Genomic DNA, 20,183 nt, shown 5'->3' on the forward strand with positions numbered 1-20,183 from the left:
GGCGCGGCCACGGGTTGTGTGGGGCTGCGAGCAAGATGGCGCCTGCCGTGCGGGGCCTGAAGACTTTGGTGTGGCACAGTGAGTCGGGGACGGGTTCGCTCAGCTGCTCTTTCCCGCCCGTCCGGGGGTCGGTGTTGCGGCGGTTTCGCTGCTGTGGTGGAGCCGAGGGCGGGGGTGCGTTGGGAGCCGAGTGCAAGGTGTGCGGCACGGCCCCGTGCTGCTCGTCCTCTGCCGTCCCGGACGGGGGCGGATTGGGCCGGAAGAGTCTGACCCCGCCGAGGTGAGGCGGACCCGGCTGGGTTCCGTCACCTTGTTGAGCCGGGGTGGAACCCAGCTGCCCGTGGCTTCTCTTCGTTCCGAGCACGAGTTGAGGCTGTGTCAGGAGGTGGCCGCGCCTCCCGTCCGTCAGCAGGTTGCAGAGCCCGCTGTGTGCTGCGGGACGGGGCTGCTCCGGAGCTGCTGCTTCCACATAACGCAGCTTTCTGTAAGGGGCGAGTTTAGGCTGAATCCGAGCAGGAAGCAATGGCGAGACAGGTTATTGTCGGAGTTTATCGCCAGTTGTGCTGAGGGGAGAGTAATAAAATAAAACAGGAGGAGGGAGAGAAAAGAAAAGGGACTTCTTGAAAAACCGGTGATATTTCTTGTGACTCAGCGTTTTTGCAGCTTTGTTTCCCCAGACACACTTGCTTATGGGATAGATGCAGTCCAGGTAATTTTTAAGGGTCGTATGGTCTGCTTCTCCCTTTTTGTCATTTGTTATGTGCGAGGCGTTTTGTACCACAGAGGTAACAGCAGTCTGTTATTCTATCCAGTTGTGTCTAGTTATCTCACTTTCTGTTTCTTTTATGCAGAGGGGAAGTGCCTGAACTGAGTAGAATGGGATAGGTGGTTGGTATGAGGAATGAAGGAAGTGACCTCATAGCGAGGAATGGAGCACTGCTTATGTACGGGCTTCTGATTGCTAGAGAAAGAGATGATTTTGAGAGCTGTAAGTGGAGTGAGCTGCAGGTGGGGACAAAACAAATGGCTCATTGCAGGGGAAAGTATGTGCTATCTGCTGTGCTGGTAGCTTGGAATGATTATTTCTTCATGATGGGATGAAGCTGAATTGTTTGAGGCTATAAAGCGAGAGGATAAATGTGACGGGGGAAAAGGGCTGTATTACACAGCAGGCTTGGGTGTGTGTTCTGGTGTATTAGGTATGGTGTCGTGCCAGAGGGCTTTTCACATAAGCAAAGATGGTAATATTTACACTGAAAAAACTGATGTACATTTGTGCTGTATGTACACCTGTACATCTGGAACCTTTGATAGTTCTTTCATTGGCTGGAGGCACAAAATGCATGCTGAACATGTTAGCTTGTGTATTAGACCTCTGTTAATAGAAGCTTTATATTTGTGTGTGACAGAATGGCTGCTGACTCATCAGTTCCCCCAGTTTTCTGACTTCTGAGTTTATCTGCGTTACTGATAAGATTATTATTTTTGATGAACTGCTGTCCTTGCTGTAGGAAGGTACAACTTGTAGTTCTGGTATCTCCTAGAGGCAGGATCATGTTATGTCCTACAGCTATTATTGCTACGTGCTTTTTAGTTATTCTTGGAATGACTTGATTTTTCTGATTATTAACCTGTTTATCCCTCTTCTTTTCTATAGAGCTGAAATCTGCGATATTTGATGACTGTAGGAAAGAGGATGAATGGAAGGTATAGTTGTGTATAAGTATCATTTGATACTTTATTTGCTTAAAACTTTGCTTGCTTTCCAAATAATATGAATATCAGCTCTGTTACTTATTTGTTTCTCTTGAACTTCTTCACATTGCTGCTTCAATTTCAGTGGTATCCAGGAGAAAATGACACTGCTGTGTGATATATGAGCAACAGGATTCAACAGTGCCAGACAGGCAAGGTTTGAGACTGCTGCCACTAATGTGTGTGCTGCTTCCAGTGATGCATGAACAGTAGTAAAAGTAATAGGGAAGTACAGATCGAAAGACCGAAAGATCATTCGATCCAAGTGTTCAGTTTTATTCTCATTTGTGTTGAAGCGTTATGAATATCTTGCAGTACATGTGTGATTTATCTTTTGTTCCTTTTTGTCCCATCCTGTGTTTGCTGATCGTTACCTTGTTTTTCTTATTTACCTTTCAGTAGATGCCTTCAGACAGCCCAGATGTTTCCGGGATTCTGCTAATTGCTTTTGAAAGGCACTTGGTCATATTAGTCATCTAATTATTATTTGTGTCATTCTTGCAAGGCTTTCTAAAAGGACAGTAGACCAGAGAGAACACCTGATCCTTCAGTTTCATTAGAGTGTGTTTTTACATCCATCTTTTGGTGCTTTTCCTTTTGCACTTTCTAATTCCTTTGCATTGTTGCAATTTAAGCCAATTATTACTGATAGGGAAGAAAACCAAACTGACTTCCTTGTTTTACATGGCTGATTTTGTTCCTGCAATTCATTACCATATTCTTTTTGAGTCTAAAATGATTGTAATTAAGTGAACTTTATACGGCCTTGATTCTTTGATTGGCTCTTGTGGAGTTTCTATGAAATGTGATGAAGTATGTAAGCAGTGGTACAGAATACCAGAGGAATCTTCTAGTTTTTTTTGGTAGATACTCAGACTCAAGGAGGTCTGTAGAGATGGTCAGGAATGCTGATGGGGCCTCCTCACTTCAGGAGTCTGAAGGAAGAAGTCTCTGGTAGCTGGAAGTAATTATCACATGCAAGAAGCAGGCAGGTAGCTTGGGAGCAGAAAGAAACTGCTTGAGCTGTAAAACGATTATAGAGAAAGAACAGATGCTTCAGATGTTTGTATGATAAACTGGGCAGGAATTCAAGACTTCTGTATGGAAGTAGAAGGCTTGAGATAATTTTCGGTAGAAATACTAAGGATAAGGTACGTATTACAGATGCAGTTAATCATCTGAAATCCTATATGTAGGGAGATGCCTTTTGACATTATTCAAGAATCATTTCCTAGGAAGATAGAGTGTAAAGAGATCTTTGGAATCAAATTTTCAAGCTAAGGTTCTCAAGAAATAATTCTCTACCCAGTCAGTTTATCTAATTGTTGTTTTTGTTATTATTAGGTAATTCTCTTAGATGATTACACTACTAAATTACTGTCGCTGTGCTGCAAAATGACTGATCTTCTGGCAGAGGGTATCACAGGTGAGCATCATTCTTTGCAATATGAGCAATGTGAACCTTTGTGTCCTCAGTCTAGTGTACTGCTCCACTGGATACAGTGAGGAGTTGTTTAAAGAGGAAAACAAGAGCTGAATGAAAGTTGATTTGCTGAACGTGCCTAATTTGTGCCTGCAGTTACACTGAAACAAAGTACGCAGGAAATGGGCGAACAAAGTACAATAGAGGCTGGAGTCCAAGATAATGCTTGAGTTTCATTTTCCCCCTCATTTGATGAACTGGAAGAAGAATAATCTTGATGAGGCAGTTCTCTTTAAAGTAATATCCTGTTGTTGTCCTGCTTTTCTGGGGGGCGTAAGAGCTGCCTAGACCTAAACCTCAGTTGGCAGAAGGATAAGTGCTGTAAAAGGCTTATGGTAACTTGTATTTAAAGCAATAAATAACAAATAAATTAAGAAAAATCAAGGTGGATACTTGACAGGGATTTTGTAGATAACTTGTGGGAAATTATTTTTATTACCTTATATTGAAATATTTTTTCACAGTTGCATCAAGTCCTTAAATCAAAATGTAGTATTTCTTATGTTGCAGTGGTGGAGAATGTATATAAGAACCGAGAGCCTGTTCCACACATGAAAGCAATATATTTCATAACTCCAACCAAAAAGGTCAGTATTTAAAACAAAAAAACCCAACAACCCAAAAAACAGTGTAACTGTTGATAGAGAGAAGCAATGTTTCATTGTATAGAAATTAATAACCTCACCGACAGGCACTGCATCCAGTAATAATGCAGTAGGTTAAGCAACTAGAAGTAATGAGTGTAATAGGAGATTGTTGCTACATCCCAAAAATTATTGTGAGAACAAATTTGAGCAGTGCTTAAGTTGGAAAATGGTGCAGTGTCCTGCTTTGGCTCGTGGAGTGACCATGGCTGAGGTGCACGACTGACCTTTTGTCATAGTATATTCATGTTGTTTGTGAATTAAAAATACTAGTTGATGTTTTTATGGTGCTTTGCAATATTTTTAAGGTACGCTGGGTAATTAAAAGTGTAGGAAGAGGGAGGGGAGAGAACTGGATATGTGAGGAGAAGCAAATCAGTGATATTTTTCTCCCTGACTCCTCCTAAGTCTGTAGATGGTCTTATTGATGACTTCATCAGCAAATCGTCCAGCAGATACAAAGCCGCATACGTCTATTTCACTGACAGTAAGTAAGCTTCTGTATTGTAATCTGTCTCTGTTAGAGCAAACAAGTGATCCTCTGTTATTTTTTATAGCATCCAGCATGAATATTTGAGTCTTGCTTCTTTAGGTGGAATTTGAGACTCAATTCATCAACCGTATTTTGGTTGTCAGAACTTCATTAAGGTGCTGTGGCAATACTGAGTTCTTCCTGTTACCAATGCTGACCATTACCTATCTCAGTTTTTTACTTCAGTGATCTAGTTCTATTTTTTAAGTGTTTCTGTTTTTTCTGTATAAGAAAGTAAGGAGGAAGGCAGTTGAAGTAAAATTATGTACCTTGTATAAATGAAACTATTGGAAAGTACAGATGTGTGAGAATTTGCTTTAAAGCTATGAAATTTTGTCAATAGTTACTGTAGCTGATTAGTTCAGACTTGTGAACCAGCTCTTCTTCCTTTACCTGAAAGAAGGGATAATGTGGTACCCAACATCATACATTCAAGTGATGCTCAATTGCAAAGTGCAGATATGGTTCATGTGACTGCGTGTTACTTTGCAGTCAGTTTCTGTGATAAAATTGAGATGGAAAAAAGGGAAAGTAAAAGAAGAAACTGTCACAGAATCCCGGTAGTTTCTGTGGCTGTGCATGGATAGTGTTTTATTCCACTAATTAATGCTTTTCAGCAGTTAGGTTTTCTGCTTCAAAATAGCATCCTTGTGTTGGTAACTGAAGGAGCTGTGTTTTCTCATAGCAATTACCAAATTACTCTCAGTGTCTCCTGGTGTTTTATTTCATTTGATGCTGGTGCAGCACTTTCTGGCATCACTGAAAATATGTTGTTCTCTTGATCTTCTGTTCCTTGCTGTATGTTGGCTGGCTTTCAGCTTGAGCTTTTGTTACAACTTCTCTACTGAGAGCGACAGCTTTACTGTCACTTCAAGTCTGTTTAGCGTTTGTTGTCCAAATGCTCTTCAAGTATTTTTTTCTATTGGGATGTAAATGTAGTGAAACACATTTCTGAAATCGAGTTCCAGTATCTTGATGGTTTGATACCTGATGTTTTTTCTTGTAGCCTTCTTGTAGCATGGGATCTACTTTGTCTTTTTCAACTGCAGAAGTTTTTGCTAAGCTCTAATTGATACCCTGCACTATTGTAGTTTGCTAGCAAGCATATATATGCTATATGAAGCTAGTGAAAGGTGACAAGCACTGTTTCTTTAAAAAGAGATCTCAAATGCAAAACACTGGTTGTAAATGTTATTTTACTCTAGGAGTTTGAACAGCTTGCTTATTTTACTGTAAATGGCTGTTAATTACTGTTCTGAAAGAAGGAGAGAATTCAGTGATGTTGTAAACTGGTAAGTTTAGTGAGAGGCTGTGGGGTCAGAACTTGAAGCTACAAAGAAGTTGTGCTAAAAGCACATGAAAAAGCTTAAATACTCATTTTTGGGGAAACAAGTATTACTTAGCAGGTTTTGAATGCTGTGAGTTGATAAATGACTTAAGCTGTAGCTGGAACGTGCACGAGAGATTTTTAGCTTAGTGTCTTTTTCTGTAGCTTGTCCTGACAACCTCTTCAATAAAATTAAGTCTTCCTGCGCCAGATCAATAAGGAGATGCAAGGAAATCAGTATTTCCTTCTTCCCAAATGAGTCTCAGGTAAGTGTTATTCTTGAACTCAACCACACTTGGTATCTCGTAAGACTGCTTTCTACTGTTGTTGATTTTAACAGGTGATTTCCATCTAATTATTTTCTGTTTATTTTTGCTGACCAACTGTTTGTGAGGCTTGTTACTGTTCTGACATATTTCCAGAGCTTGCTCTTGTTTTTCAGCGGAAAACAAATGCTCTTGTACCCCAAGATTTGCTGTTTGCCTACAACCTCTTTGCAAAACTGGAGATTAGTTGTGGCAGAATATCTGACAGAGGGGGTAGGGAAGGAATCTGTGCTTAATGAGTAGGGAAGTATTCTGGTTTGTCTTGAAGCAGTAAATGATGTTACTGCTCATGGTGTGATGTTGTTCTGACAGTGTTAGATAGGTTGGTTCACAGAGGTAGGAATAGTTAGAATTCCAAAGGTAGTTACCAAGTGAAAATTGGGAACAGGGAGCAAACAGAGCAAACAAAACTGAAGATAAGGAAACACAGAACAAAATATAAACAAAATATAAACCTCCCTATGAAAAGAGAAAAACAAAACCTGTAACTATTTGGCTACTTGAATTTTTACTGATAGGGAAACAAGGGAACTACCAGTGATGGAGTGTTTTCATTATGGAAGTGTGAGTGCTGTTTTGAGAAATGCCAACGTAGGCATCATCTGATACAGGAAGCTGAAATGCACTCTGCTAATTGCTAATGCAGTTTAGCCCCAAAACTATGTCTGTGTTTGGGAACTGCAGAACTAACTGTAAATAGCTTTCAGCAGGCCTCTCCTGTTCTTTTTAAGTCTCACTACATTGTCAAATGTCAGAACAGCACTTGGTCTCTTAGTTGTTTTTTAGTTTTCTACTCTTGTTGTTTTGAATTGTGCAAATATGTTGAATCCCTAGAAAAGAATGGAGAATGTAAACTGCTTTTTCCTATCTCTAACTTGCTGTACCTGTGTTCTCTGGTGATGGAATAATTAGTCAGACTGAACTCTAGGCCAAATCCAAGTGATTATCAACACTAAAGAAGTAGAACCTCTGTATCTGGGTGGAAGTTCTTTGGTTCTGTTTTTAGGAATTCCTCTGAAGTTGGCAAAGTGCCTTTTACAGACGGTGGAATTGATTCTGTTCTTGCATTCCACAAAATGAACTGCTGAAAAAGTAATTGTGTGCTATTAAATATCTTTCATCGAGGTCTAATACATTATAGAGTTGGAATTCTTGGAGGTAAAGCCTTTGTTTAAGAGAGCTGCACATTAGGTAACTGTAAACATAAAGTTCAAGCAGGTCACCTTTTAACAGATGTTTTACAAGCGCACAATTATGCCTTTTTTCTTGGTTGTGCTTTATGTAGGTATTTACTCTCAATGTCCCAGATGCGTTCTATTGCTGCTACAGTCCAACTCTAGAAAATACCAAGGAGAAAGATGCTGTGATGGAAGCAATGGCGGAACAAATTGTTACCTTGTGTGCCACTCTAGAAGAGAATCCAGGAGTGCGGTGTAAGAGGTGGGGTATTTATTTGTGTAGTTCCTTTCACTTTTGCCACATTATTTGGTAATAGGTTGAGGCTACAGAATGATCTTATTTACTGTGGGTTAACTGCTTTTACTCCACAGCTCTCAACTATAGAAAGGTAGGAATTTGCAAAGCAGTGTGTGTTGGCCTGCATGGACAGCACTGATCCAAGGTTTGTTGTTGATGTGCTTTCCTGGACTGATGTCTTTATTTCTAAAATAGACTCAGGTTTCTTTTAAGAGAAAGTAAAGCTACTCTCTCTTGACTAATTTTAAATAAAAATAAAAACCTCTTTTGTAGTGTACTGTAAGCAAATAAATGCATGTTCTCTGCTTTTAAAATCACAGTATTTGTCGATTCTAGCTGCTAATATGTTAAACATGTGGGTGCCTGGATATTTAGTAGTGAGGTTTTTAATAATGATTCAAAGACTTTTCTGTTAATATCTGTTGTATTACTCTGCTTCAGCCACAGTACCCTCTGGCTTTGCAGTCGAGGTGTTACTTTGCATGTCTGTGCCTATCTGAAAAGCTGTGGATTTGTGGCTATTGCAGGAGGGTATGTGCACTTTGTAGTTTGGGTTCTGTTTAAAACTTAAGACAGATGTGACTTTGCTTTACGAGTAATCATTTGAGAAGCAGGTGAAGGTAATTTACGGGATTTTAAACAATACCTCTGTTTTTCTGACCATGTGGTGTTTTTTGGCTCAAATGCATGTCTCCCATGCTGGAGAAGTTCTGGTGCTGGGCCATCAGACTAGGAGATCTTGGTTTTAAAGGTAGCACTTGAATGTTTTGATGATGTGATTTAAGTTGCTTTTGTTTCCTATCTTCCCAGCACTCCATCAGATAATGCCAGCAGACTTGCACAGCTTGTTGAAAAAAAGCTTGAGAACTACTACAAAACTGATGAGCAAAGCCAAATAAAGGTAGAAAGTGAACTACAGTATTTGCTTCTGAGAAACAAACACTTAGTGGAGTATGTTCTGTCAATTGCTTTGGCAAAAATGTTTCTTTTCTTTGTTAGTTAAGGCAAGTAATTGGCATTAAGCTGTTTGTACGTGAGCCTCTTCCAAGAGGCAGCAACTCGTGTGGCTTATCTGTATGTAAGGAAACACAGTCTGCATGTTATTGAGCGAGTTAATTGTCCTTGCAAAACTGTAGGTAGACCTGAAGAGAAGGTAATAACTTGTGTTTTAATACCATTTTTTGTGGTTTTATATAAGAAGGCCTTAGTTATGTATCTGATGTGGCCCCCTTACAGGGATTTATTTTCCACAAAGATGCGGTCTGTCACACAGGTGATGATTCCGATGTATTCCTACATGGTAGACAGCAGCCTCAACACAGAAGTACAGGGTAAACCATTTTGACTTCGTGGCATTGCACACTGCTGCAGAAATATGTGTATTTGATGCTATTGCCACTATATTGAACCCCAGGATGAGTGTTTGGATGCCTTAGTTCAGAATTTATCTTACACTGCAGCTGAATACAGGCAATGGACTCTGGCATACAAACCATGGCTGTATTTGTGCATAGGCAGTGGGAGGTTTGTGCATTTTATGTTTGTTTAGCTAAAAGTACTGTTCTCATTGTTCAACTGTTTGTTTCCATTTCTGTTGACAAATAGTCATCTATATTTTTTCAGTTAAAGAAGATTCCGTAGTGATAGGAGGCTTTAAAAAAAAGTGTGTGGGGATGTAGTTTACTGTAGATGGATGGTACAAAAATGAACGCATCTTAACTTAATGTTTACTTGATGGTTCTCTAGGCTAAAACCCACTCACAATTAATAGTAATCGATCGAGGCTTTGACCCAGTATCAACTGTCCTTCATGAACTCACGTTCCAGGCAATGGCGTATGACCTGCTACCAATTGAAAATGATACTTACAAGCAAGTACCTTTTTAATCTGAGCACTTTATCCTTGATCATATCTATGGAATTGGTAGCTGAACTGCAATGTAGGTATTTTTAGCTGCTTATGGTACGTAGGGATTGCTTTGATTAGTTAATAGGTTTTTTAACTTAGCTTTATTAGCTTCCTTATTTAGTTAGGTAGGACTTAATTAACTCTTTTGCTCAGCTTGATGCTAACAAATGACTTTCATTTTTAGTTGTCTGCTGAAGTAAATCTCTGTTGTTGGTTGGTTTGTTTTTTTTTTTTATTTAAAAAATGCATTCAGATTTAATAGTAGACAAGAATCAAAGCTCTGATAGTGCACAGACAGATTCCAAACTGCCTCGCTTGGTGTAATAAGACAGACCAGGCCACTAAGAGGACAATAACCTTGGAGAAAAAGCACAATTATCTTCTTTCAGGAACACTTGTTTTCGTAGCTCCCATCATCCTATTTAGTCATTGCATGTTTACATGTTTCTACCTGAAATGCTCGTTTATGTACGCTTTCTTCAGTGTAAATGCATTACGTTATTACTAATTGGAGCAGTGATATCATTTCAGTGCTTTGCTCTTGACTTGTCGTGACACTGAAGATGTTTGAGTCTATGCTTTCTGATCAGCCACTACAGGAAATCAGTCTATGTGCTCACTGTTCAGTTAAACAAACAGGAACGTTTGTCTTTAATGTTACATGAAGTTAGTGTCTCTGACAGTGAATTATGTGTATTTTGAATGTAGCAGAGGATGTTTTCTAGGTAGAGTCACAGTCTGACTTGCTCAATTAACTTTGTAACTTTTCTCTTATTTTTCTGCATTCTGGATGCACATATGATCTATGTGAGTTCCTGCAATTGGAAGTGTTTTGTGATATGATTGTTCATTCCTTTGTTCCATATGTTTATAGAAAAGAAACAGTAGTTTTCTGATGTTTTGGAGCACGTTACTTGTATAGGTGAAGTAGTTTGTACTACTTAATTGGTTTTGTGAACGAATGGGGCTTCAATTGCCCTTCAGGATTAGAGTCTGTTTTATATTTGGTACATAAAGCCGCATCTCTTACTATGTTATTTCACAACCAAGTTTATTTTAGTAGCTGATGAGAAATTGAAGTGCATGTAAATGTATCATTGAAACTGTAGCTCCTGTTGGTTCAAAAAGAAATGCAGAAGATACTGCCCTGAAGAACCGTCCTCCAATTCATATATTCTTCTACATTCTAATCTACAATTAGTGAAGTGTAAACTTAGTTCTGTTTTAGACCATAGCTTGATTTCTAAATGAAAGCTCATGTATGTAGCTGTGATTGCCATGTGTGCTGATTAAGTTATAATAATTGATACTCCCTAGAAAGTTATTAAAATGAAGAAAAACAATAAATAGTATGAAACTGTAAAATGAACCTGAATATTCTTTTTGAAGGTACAAATCAGATGGGAAGGAAAAGGAAGCAATTCTGGAAGAAGATGATGAGCTCTGGGTGAAGATTCGACACAAGCATATTGCAGATGTAATAGAGTATGTATTTGAAGTAATGAGCAGTAGCTAAAAGTACACTTTACCAAGGCTTCTTTCAGACAGGGGATGTCTGGACTTTAGGGGGGAAAAAAAGTGGGAGTAGTGAAAACAGCTTATAAAATAGACTTCATACTGTTCAGTAACTGATGCCAAGAAGAACATGTACTTTTAGAAACAGTATGTATGGAGAAATGCAGGTCTGTTAACACTCATTATGTTCTTGAGTAAACCTAAAGTCAACTGTTTTCCCAAGAAATACTGTAGACAGGTTAAATCCAAAGGGATTTAGCAACAAGTGCTAACACTGTGTGCATTGTCATCTGTGGCAATATTGAAGAAAGCTTGTCTAATTTCACTTTTGTTTGTGGAAGAAAACTTCTATCTCTGTGTGAGAGACTTGTATTTGAAGCTTTTACTTTGTCAGAACTTCTCGCTGCTCAGTTCTTGTATGACCTCACGAGAACACTGAACAACTGTGGTCCAGTTCTGATTATTTTCACCTTTTTTGCAGGGAAATATCTCAGCTGTTGAAAGAAGTTTCATCGAAGAAGAAAGCAACAGAAGGAAAAGTAAGCTGTCGAGGGGTGTTTGTCCTGCTAATTTGTGTTCAGCTGATTAGATCTATGTAATTCATGTAAACTGAATTGGAGAGAAACCTGAATATACACAGACAAACCTGTAACTATTGCAGTGTTTGGAAAGTGCAAAACAGCAACAGGAAGGGAAATAACCATGTCTAAAATGGGGATGGAAAACTCAACTTTACATGTTTCTTTGCAGTTAACGTTAACCAGTCTGGCCCACTTAATGAAAAAGATGCCTCAGTATCGTAAAGAGATCACTAAGGTAAGGAGTGTGTCATGACTGCAGCTTAGTGGAAAATCTTTTATACTCCGTGATTGTGTTGTTGATGTCCAGGTTTATTCTGTCCTTTTCATGTTGAGTGCAATATTTAACTGTTCTCCATATTATGTTCATCAATGAGAAGCTTTTGAAAAGAACTTTTCCCAAGTGTTTCATTTTAGTATTTCTAAATGCTTAATTCTTTGTGTGCTTGCGGTATTGAAAATAGCAGAGCAGTTAGTGTTTTATAAGTATGATGGGGATCATAGAAATAGAGAAAACACGTGATGACAGTGAATAACAGCTGTAAGACTGAGTTTTGTAGCTGATCAAAATGATTACTCGATGTGTTTAAATAAATAAAAAACAAGCTATGACACTGGATTTTTCTGTCTCCTAGCAAGTTGTCCATCTTAATATAGCAGAAGACTGCATGAGCAAGTTCAAAGCTAACATAGAAAGGCTTTGTAAAACTGAACAGGTATGTTTAAAACAAGCTGGAAAAGAAAAATCAGCAACCCTGTAAAACTGGTGCTGATGAAACTTGATTGTTTTGGGGAACAGGTGCTGCTATACAGTATCTCTACTATATGTCTAATATGTAGCGTATATATGTCTGTATACACTAAATATATAATAGTGTGTCTGCATATACTAAATATGTTACAAATACAATAAAATAATTATATATAATGATATAAATATATCTGTCAGTATAGTGCATGTGGGTACGCTAGTGTCCATCCTTTTTCTTGTTACTTTTGGAGGCAGTAATACTGGAATTAAATGATGTTTCCAAGATCCTTAACAATTGAGGTGTTGCTGTTAGAGGTGGGGATTTTTTGTCTTTGAATCCAGCTGATCTGTATGAAGGTTACTTCCATGTTTTCCTTCTGATCTGCAATGTAGTTGCCCTACTATGTTCTGACGAAGAAACACCTTCTAAATGTCTCAGAAAAGCATGTGTTTGAATTACAGTTGTAATTACAGTTACACTAGCAGTCTTAATTAAAAACTAAATTCATAGTAATGTGAAGTTTGGGTTACTGTGTCAAAAGAGGGTGGCCAGCTGGGAAAGGGAAGCGATTGTTCCACCTCTGCCCTGCCCTGGTGAAGCCCAATCTGGAGTACTGTGCCCAAGCCTGGAGCCCCTGTTACAGAAAGGATGCAGAGCTGTTGGAGCAGGTCCAGAGGAAGGCTACAAAGATGATTGGAGGTGTGGAGCACCTCTGGCATGAAGAAAGGTTGAGGGAGCTGGGCTTGCTTTCTTGGAGAAGAGAAGGCTGCTGGGGGGCATTGTTGTTTCCTTCAAGTACTTGAAGGGCACCTGCAAGAAGGACGGTGACCAAACCTTTGTGTGATGTGATAGTGACATGTTAAGGGAGGCTTAAGCTCAAAGAGGGCAGTTCTAGGTTAGTTGTCAAGAAGAAATATTTTTCCTTGGACAGTGGTGAAGTGCTAGAGCCCATTCATGGCCAAGTTAAATGAGATCCTGGTCAGTCATGTCTAGCAGCCCTGCCTATGGCAGAGGTTGGAACTAGATGAATTTCATTGTCCCTTCCCACTTATGCCATTCTGTGATCCTACTTTAACAGATAAAACTATTTTTGAATTAATATTTTCAAAGTGTTGTGGTAGAACATAATAATTTGGAGGGAGAGGGATGTTTTTTCTTGTAGCTTGGAATGAATCTGTAACAACCTGACACTTCATGTCTGCAGTACTGATACATCCATGGCTGTAGCTGCTTGCATTTGAGCTGCTGGCTCATCTCTCTTAAGCAGATGGGACGTCTGTTATTTTAGGAGAATTTCATTGTTTTGTCTGGCTGATAACCTTGGAGCTTTTCCAATGTCCAGTACAAACTGAGTTACAGTTTTATAATTGTGTGATGTGTTATTATAATAATGTTGTATTTCTTGGAAAAAAGGAAATCAAAAGCTTTTCACAATGAGTTTAAGTGGATTCATCCTCTGTTTTGTTTCTCTCTCTCTTTTTTATTTTATACTTGTGGTCTGCATTTTTTAAAAAGTGTATTTCAAAACACAGAAAAGCTGTGCTTTCCTTACATGAATATTCACTATGTTCTTTGCTTTGTTTTTAATATAGGACTTGGCTCTTGGAACTGATGCAGAAGGTCAAAAAGTGAAAGACTCGATGAGAGTCCTCCTTCCGGTTCTGCTCAACAAAAGTCATGACAGCTATGACAAAATTAGAGCTATTCTCCTGTATATCTTCAGCACAAATGGTATGTTAAGCTGCCTTGCTTTTAGTCCCAGTGTTATGGAATAAGTTTTAAATGTTATGGTAGAGCCCAGCATTTTTTACTTAACTTAAGCAGCTGGTAGAGTTTGAAAGAAATACTGCCTATCCTCTGTAGCTTCTCTTCCCACATACGGCATGAAAGATAACAAAGATGCTCTTGGTAAAGAAATAAGGATTTAAACTCAAGCACAGATCCATATTCTTTTTTTAGTATCATTCTTGTGCTTGAATGTGTGCAACACCTTGACTTTTCTCTTTTTTCATGCAATACTGAAGCTGTTAAAGGGGGAGCTTCATGTCCACTGCAACCTGAAAATGGGGAAGAATTTGTACTAAAGAAATAGAAAGAGTCCAGAATGTAGGTTTAATGAATCTATTACTAAAGCGAGCTCTACTCTCAAAAAAGTACCACTGAAGCAAGTTCTTATCTAAAATACAGATAATGCTGAAATTGTGTACTGGCTAATAAAAAACAAACAAGCAAAAAACCCAGCCAATCAAAAGTAGTAATAACAACAACAAAAAAAGCCCAGATTGCATAAGGTAGAGGTGGTTTTGCTGACAGTCATGTGGTAACAAAGTTGTGTGTTTTTCTTCTATCAAAGGAACTACCCAGGAGAACTTGGACAAGCTGATCCAGAATGTACAAATAGAAAGTGATAGTGATATGATAAGAAACTGGGAATACCTTCATGTTCCTATTATGTCTTCGGTAAGATTTATTTTTTAATTTCCTACTGTCCAAGCACTTGGCTACCACTTTTCTAGTACATCTTCAGTTCTTGTGGCATGATTGCCTGTGGATTGATTAGCATTTATATAATGGTCTGATTGTAGCAGATGATAATTTCTTTAATAATTCCTACTGACTTTTCCCTACCTGCTGCAAGCTTTAAAGTTTCAATAAAACCCAAAAGTCCTGTGTAATGCAGCTAACATTTAGAATATCTCTTCAGTCAGCTGTTCAGCAACAAAAGCAGCCCAGGAGGGACCGCTCTGCAGAAGAAACTTTTCAACTCTCCAGGTGGACACCTCTTATAAAAGATGTTATGGAGGTAAATTTCTCGAGTGCATTGCAGGGAGATTCCAAGTGTGCATTTGCATTCAAATTCCATAATATTATATATTACTTCTGCTTAGTAATGACTTGTAATCTCTTGATAGCTAGAAGGCCATCTTCCTTGTTGTAGTTTGGCTTAAGATTGAAGGAAATTGGAGTGAAAGTATTTTTTGAAGTGCCTATCACATAATAGGTAATACTCTGTGTAATGTAGATCTGGATATTAATTGTTCCTGTTGTTATTTGGGTTTTCTTCCAGAAGGTTTCCAGTTAGTAGTGGAAATCATAACTGCAGATTGGTAGGGGCTAGGAAATGTTAGTTGGCATTGTTTTGTCACTGACGTCTGGCAGAGTAGAGGGGTTGCTTGGTCTTTGTTCTGACCCAGTGCAGTCATTTGCAGGTTTTGCTTTACTTGATAGATTATTGAACTTAATGGCCCTTCAAGGGTCTATTACTTCTCTCATAGGATCTTCCTGAAAAATGAAGTCAGTCAGGTTGATTGCAGATGACAAACTATACTAGTAATACCTGAATGATTTTTAGAGAGAAAGCACGTGTACTCCCATTTCCTAACGATGTACAAAGCTTCAGAAGGATTTTTAGCATTATGTGGAGCTACTATAGCTACTTTGCTACTTGGAGCACTGTTCTTGGAATGTTGGTTGCCATTGGTTGTTCTGAGAAATGACATTAAGTTCCAGTTAGCCATCCTTACTGGAAGCTGAAACTTAATGGGCTTTTGTTTTCCACAGTTTTTCAAAGTGAGTCTTTGTTTTGTCTTTCAGGATGCTATAGAGAACAAACTGGATTCAAAAGAATGGCCTTATTGTTCCCAGTGTCCTCCTACCTGGAATGGCTCAGGAATAGTAAGGTAAACTATTTGTTTTCTGCAGAAGTAAATTTACGTATTTCTTGACATCTTTGTCATATGTTTTAAGGCTTCGCAGAAGTTAATTTTCTGACTGTTAAAATTTAGATAAGGTGATATTTGAGGTGTTAAACTACATTTTTTAACTCACCTAAAGCATACTCAACTTGATTGTTAAATTAGTAACTCTTCTTAGTCTTGGGTAGTTTATTATCTGGACTTAATTAGTGATTTTTGACTCACATTTAGAAATGCATTTCCATGTTCCCAGTAAGAGAAGAGCAGATTGAATCACTTTTAGTAGTGTAGTGTGAAGCTTTAATAACGGATGATCATCCTGTGACTGCTACTGTAACTGGAAGCAGGCAGAACTAAACTTCATAGTAGAGAAGCAACAAGGTTTTTGCTTTGGATTTCTTTTCCGTTTTGATAGTAGAACAGCTTCTGTGTACTGCTATAACTTACTGTTGTAGTTTTCAATTAATCTAAATTTTGCTGTATGTACTGCAGGACAGAAGCTGTTGCTGCTTGTTAAGTGTATCGTTAAAGCCAGAGGTCATTAAAACTATATAAACCTTATGAATTGCATTGCAGTGCTCGCCAGAAGCCTAAAGGTAGTTACCAAGATGAGCGAAGGAGCAATGCGAGATTGATTATCTTTGTGATCGGAGGAATTACTTACTCTGAGATGCGCAGCGCTTATGAAGTTTCTCAAGCCCACAAGTCGTGTGAAGTTATCATTGGTAAGCCTACACTGGGGAGGAGGTGGTATGTAGGGATTTACTTTCAGCACAGGTATGTCGTCTAAGAATGCTTTTCTGTAGAAACAGAAGGAGCTTTGTTTTACTGGAAGTTGTTAGCCCACATTAAAGCCTGTGATTCAAACTAGAGTAGGGACCTGAAACTGGTATCCAAATGGAGAGTTGTAAGTTTGCAGTCCCTGGCACCCCCTCTCTGCTTCTCCAGTCTCTTCTGGTCCTGAAATACTGGCAGGTTTCATTTAACTGAGGGCAAGGGATGGAGTGTCAAGAGACACGGTGCTTTCTTCTGAGTATCTCTGGTATGTGGAAGAGGTGCTGCCTAATCTTGACAGCTATAATTACGGTGCTTTATATAACATATAAAAGTATTTTGAGCTGTTGTACTTTTCTGATGGCCAGCTACAGAAAGAGAGCATTTTGCTGTAGCTGGTACTTAAATGTATATTTTTGTGTGTATAATATTTAGTTATATGTACATTTGTTACACAGCTGTGGTTTTTACCTTATATATAATATTTTTAAGAGGGAGTGTTTATAAACCGTACTTGCACCAGACTGAAGTCACTGTTTTGTCAGGTTCTACACATATTTTGACACCTAGAAGACTGCTGGATGAAGTCAAGAGCCTTAATAAACCGAAGGATACAGTCTGCATCAAGGATGAGTAGAAATGGTGATGCTTATGATGCTTTAGGCGAAGACAAATAAAGTAGAACATGTACATATTCTTGCACAGCTGACTCTTCCAGTTGGTGCACTGGGACACGGTATGTTCCTGGCCAGCTGAATGTCACTTTAAATTATAAAGATGCTGCTCTTTTGGAAGGGGGGGAAGTAGAAGGCAGAAGAGAAATAATCAGGGTGTGCTTTTACAAAAGGGTATGTTAGTCCCTAATAAATTATATATGAGTTATTCAGATTATATATGAAATCTAATTGTTTTTGAAAACTGTGAAAACTTTTTCTAATAGTTTGTTTCTAAAGATGATTGAATTAAGAAGGGTCTCAGCACTTAAAGGCTTCAGAAGGAAGTTTGTAAACAGAAGTGACAAAACATTCAATGCAAGTGCAGCATCTTTGACTTGTTCTCTGTAAAATAACTCACTGGAAACATAAATTATGTCATTGTTAAAATGCATTTTCTTTCCAATGGTAGTGGGTAAGGTAGAAATACAATCACAGACTTAACAAGCAGTTCTAACTTCAATAAACAGCTTTGGAGAAATGCTGATAACTGTGGACCAAAGTACACTGTATATTTATGTATAGGAATTATTACTAAAGCTTTTCAAAGATAATTTCTTATAAACTTCCTGTTTGTCTACTTAATCTATCTATTTAAGAAATGAAATTCTCCATGACAGTGTTCTACTGGCTCCCAAACTATGTAAAATATTAAATGAACATTAAATTTCTGGGGAAGAAATGAGAGAGAGGAAAAGAAGGGAAGGCAGATGGTGAGTCTTTGGCAGGACGTGATGCCTTAATAAATAAAGGAGCAAACAATCATCAAAACTTGTTATCTAGAAAATTCACTGTTCTTTTTGTGTATACATCAGTTTGTGTTCAAGTGGATCAAATAAATTGAGCTCTGTCGTACCACTAATGATTATTTGTATTATAAATTTATTTAATAACCTTTAAGGGGATAATATTGTACTGAGATGCACTCATATACTAATGTTAAATGAGAAATGTCATAATGTAACCTAATAGATTACTCAGATGTTTATATATGCTTTCTCCAGCCTGTGAGGGTATTCACTTCTGGTGTTGCAGAAAGATGTTCTGTTGTCCTCAGGCAAACTTGTGGGTTAAGAGAATGTCTTTGCTAGTTAAGTTCATTCAGAATTAATTAAAAGGTGCGGATTTTTTCTTCCCGTCCTTTAAGGCAGTTTTATAATTTATAAAAATGTGTAACTTAAAAGCAATCAATGCACAACAAAATAACATCAGAATGTCCTACTTAAGGACCAAATTAACAAGGTGTATAAAACCTGTTGTTTTGATGTAGATTTATTGCACAGAGATGAAGAAATATCAATTGGTAATGCTGAACTAAGTCTCCTTATTCAGCATGTTGTCCAAGTAAGAGGAAATCAGGCTGAGAGACTTGAGGCTGTTCAGCCTGGAGATGAGAGGCCCGGTAGTGGCCTTTGAGTATGTGAAACAGGGCTGGAAGAAGGAAGGGGACAGATTCTTTAAAAGAGATGTTTGTGACAGGAGGGGAGAAATGGTTTCCAACTAAAGAAGAGGGGATTTGGATATAAGAGAGAAGTTCTGTACAGAATGGGTAGTGAAGCGTTGGAACAGATTGCACTGAGAGGTGGTGGATGTCCTTGGATGTTTGAGGTCAGGCAGGAGTGGGCACTGAGCAACCTGATGGAGCGGTTGATGTGCCTTCACTCACAGGGGAGTTGGGCTAGATGATCATGAAAGGCCCCTTCTAATTTGAATGATGCATGATATACTTTGGATTTCAGTGAATAGAATCTCTGGTTATATATACTGCTGTTAACTGTCTGCTTGCTTTTAGTAGCTACACTTAAATGGATTTCAGAAGAAAAATCGTGTACCATATTCTTGGCCTGCTGTATTTCTAGTTTTTGATAATCCTGTAGCCTACATCAGTTTGAAATCCCAGTCAGGTATATCAGCCAAGGTAAGGACATCTGATTGAAGCAACAGCTTAACTGTTAGGAACATGCAACAACCAGTGGCATGGCTCTGTTTCTGAGACATGCAAGGATCTGCCTTAAAGCACTGTCAATGTAGGGCACTCCAGGAATAATTGTGTGCCTTAATATGACTTGATATGCCAGCATCCTGCCTACAGGTGCAGAACCTGCTTCTATTTGCTGATGTGTTCAGGTGGCTACTTTTAAAGTGGGAGAAGAAAATGTATGTTGGAGTGAAGGAAACTCATTCTGCTCTTTGGGGGTGGAGGGAAATGGAAATTAAAGAAGCTAACCTTGCTTGATAGGCCAGTTTTTTATAAAGCTACTTTAAATGGACGCTTAATGAATGCTTAGAGAAGGCGGTTACCATAAGCAGTAACAGGGGCCAGCCAAAACATCAAAGACTTCAATGGAACAAGCAGATCATTTTCTAGTTCAGACACTGAGGATGAACATGTGGAAAACCAGTATGTACAGTCACAGAACTAAAGCCAGCTCATTTTCTGATCTTCATCAGTTTATATTTGTGAAGATGTTTGTCATTTTGTATCAACCAACAAAAAAAAGGAAGTAGCATTTGAAACTAGATTGTTAAAGCTGTTTTCTTGCAGCTCTTGCTAGATCTTCTGAAATGGCTTGCACCATTTTTTCTGTAGCTTTCTTCAAGCTGTTTGCTGTTTGTATCGCATGATCCAGAGTAGAATTTAAAATCTGTTGGAAGCAATAAAATACAGCTTTGCTGAATGCAGTTGTTTCCATAGGTGTAGGAT

At 38.5% G+C, this 20,183-nt stretch overlaps 2 protein-coding genes across 21 annotated transcripts in view; one reads left to right on the forward strand and one right to left on the reverse strand.

Moving 5' to 3' along the window:
- Nucleotides 1–16: 16 nt before the first annotated feature.
- STXBP3 (syntaxin binding protein 3) lies at nucleotides 17–18,341 on the forward strand. 14 transcript variants are annotated; one of them, XM_085511049.1, is made up of 20 exons: nucleotides 17–127; nucleotides 1,658–1,707; nucleotides 1,841–1,912; nucleotides 3,100–3,181; nucleotides 3,749–3,825; nucleotides 4,291–4,369; nucleotides 5,907–6,007; nucleotides 7,353–7,507; nucleotides 8,354–8,444; nucleotides 9,290–9,414; nucleotides 10,842–10,937; nucleotides 11,449–11,506; nucleotides 11,718–11,783; nucleotides 12,181–12,261; nucleotides 13,890–14,028; nucleotides 14,651–14,757; nucleotides 15,002–15,100; nucleotides 15,892–15,977; nucleotides 16,569–16,717; nucleotides 17,312–18,341. In XM_085511049.1, exons 3-20 carry the CDS (start codon nucleotides 1,877–1,879, stop codon nucleotides 17,401–17,403), a joined length of 1,719 nt encoding a protein of 572 aa, XP_085367175.1. In that variant the 5' UTR covers nucleotides 17–127; nucleotides 1,658–1,707; nucleotides 1,841–1,876; the 3' UTR covers nucleotides 17,404–18,341. The 14 variants fall into 14 exon arrangements, with proteins under 14 accessions (XP_085367175.1, XP_015724887.2, XP_085367181.1 ...); XM_015869401.3 differs by having other exon boundaries at nucleotides 17–78; XM_085511055.1 differs by having other exon boundaries at nucleotides 17–78; nucleotides 1,841–1,907; nucleotides 3,732–3,825.
- Nucleotides 386–20,183, reverse strand: part of AKNAD1 (AKNA domain containing 1) — a 29,650-nt gene continuing 9,852 nt past the window's right edge. For 4 of the 7 annotated variants that reach the window (XR_014932610.1, XR_014932609.1, XR_014932607.1 and 1 more), the window contains one exon: nucleotides 19,910–20,124. Coding sequence is in view for 2 of the 7 variants with exons in the window: in XM_085511043.1 (XP_085367169.1) it covers nucleotides 20,005–20,124 (120 nt within the window). In the remaining 5 variants the exon portion in view is untranslated. Of the gene's footprint in view, nucleotides 564–16,656; nucleotides 16,793–17,873; nucleotides 20,125–20,183 lie in introns of those variants that run through there. The other 3 variants (XM_085511044.1, XR_014932612.1, XM_085511043.1) reach the window with 3 other exon arrangements.

Source organism: Coturnix japonica, chromosome 11 (assembly GCF_054131305.1).
Source record: "Coturnix japonica strain WE chromosome 11, WE-NBRP24, whole genome shotgun sequence".
In the NCBI taxonomy this organism is placed as follows: domain Eukaryota; kingdom Metazoa; phylum Chordata; class Aves; order Galliformes; family Phasianidae; genus Coturnix; species Coturnix japonica.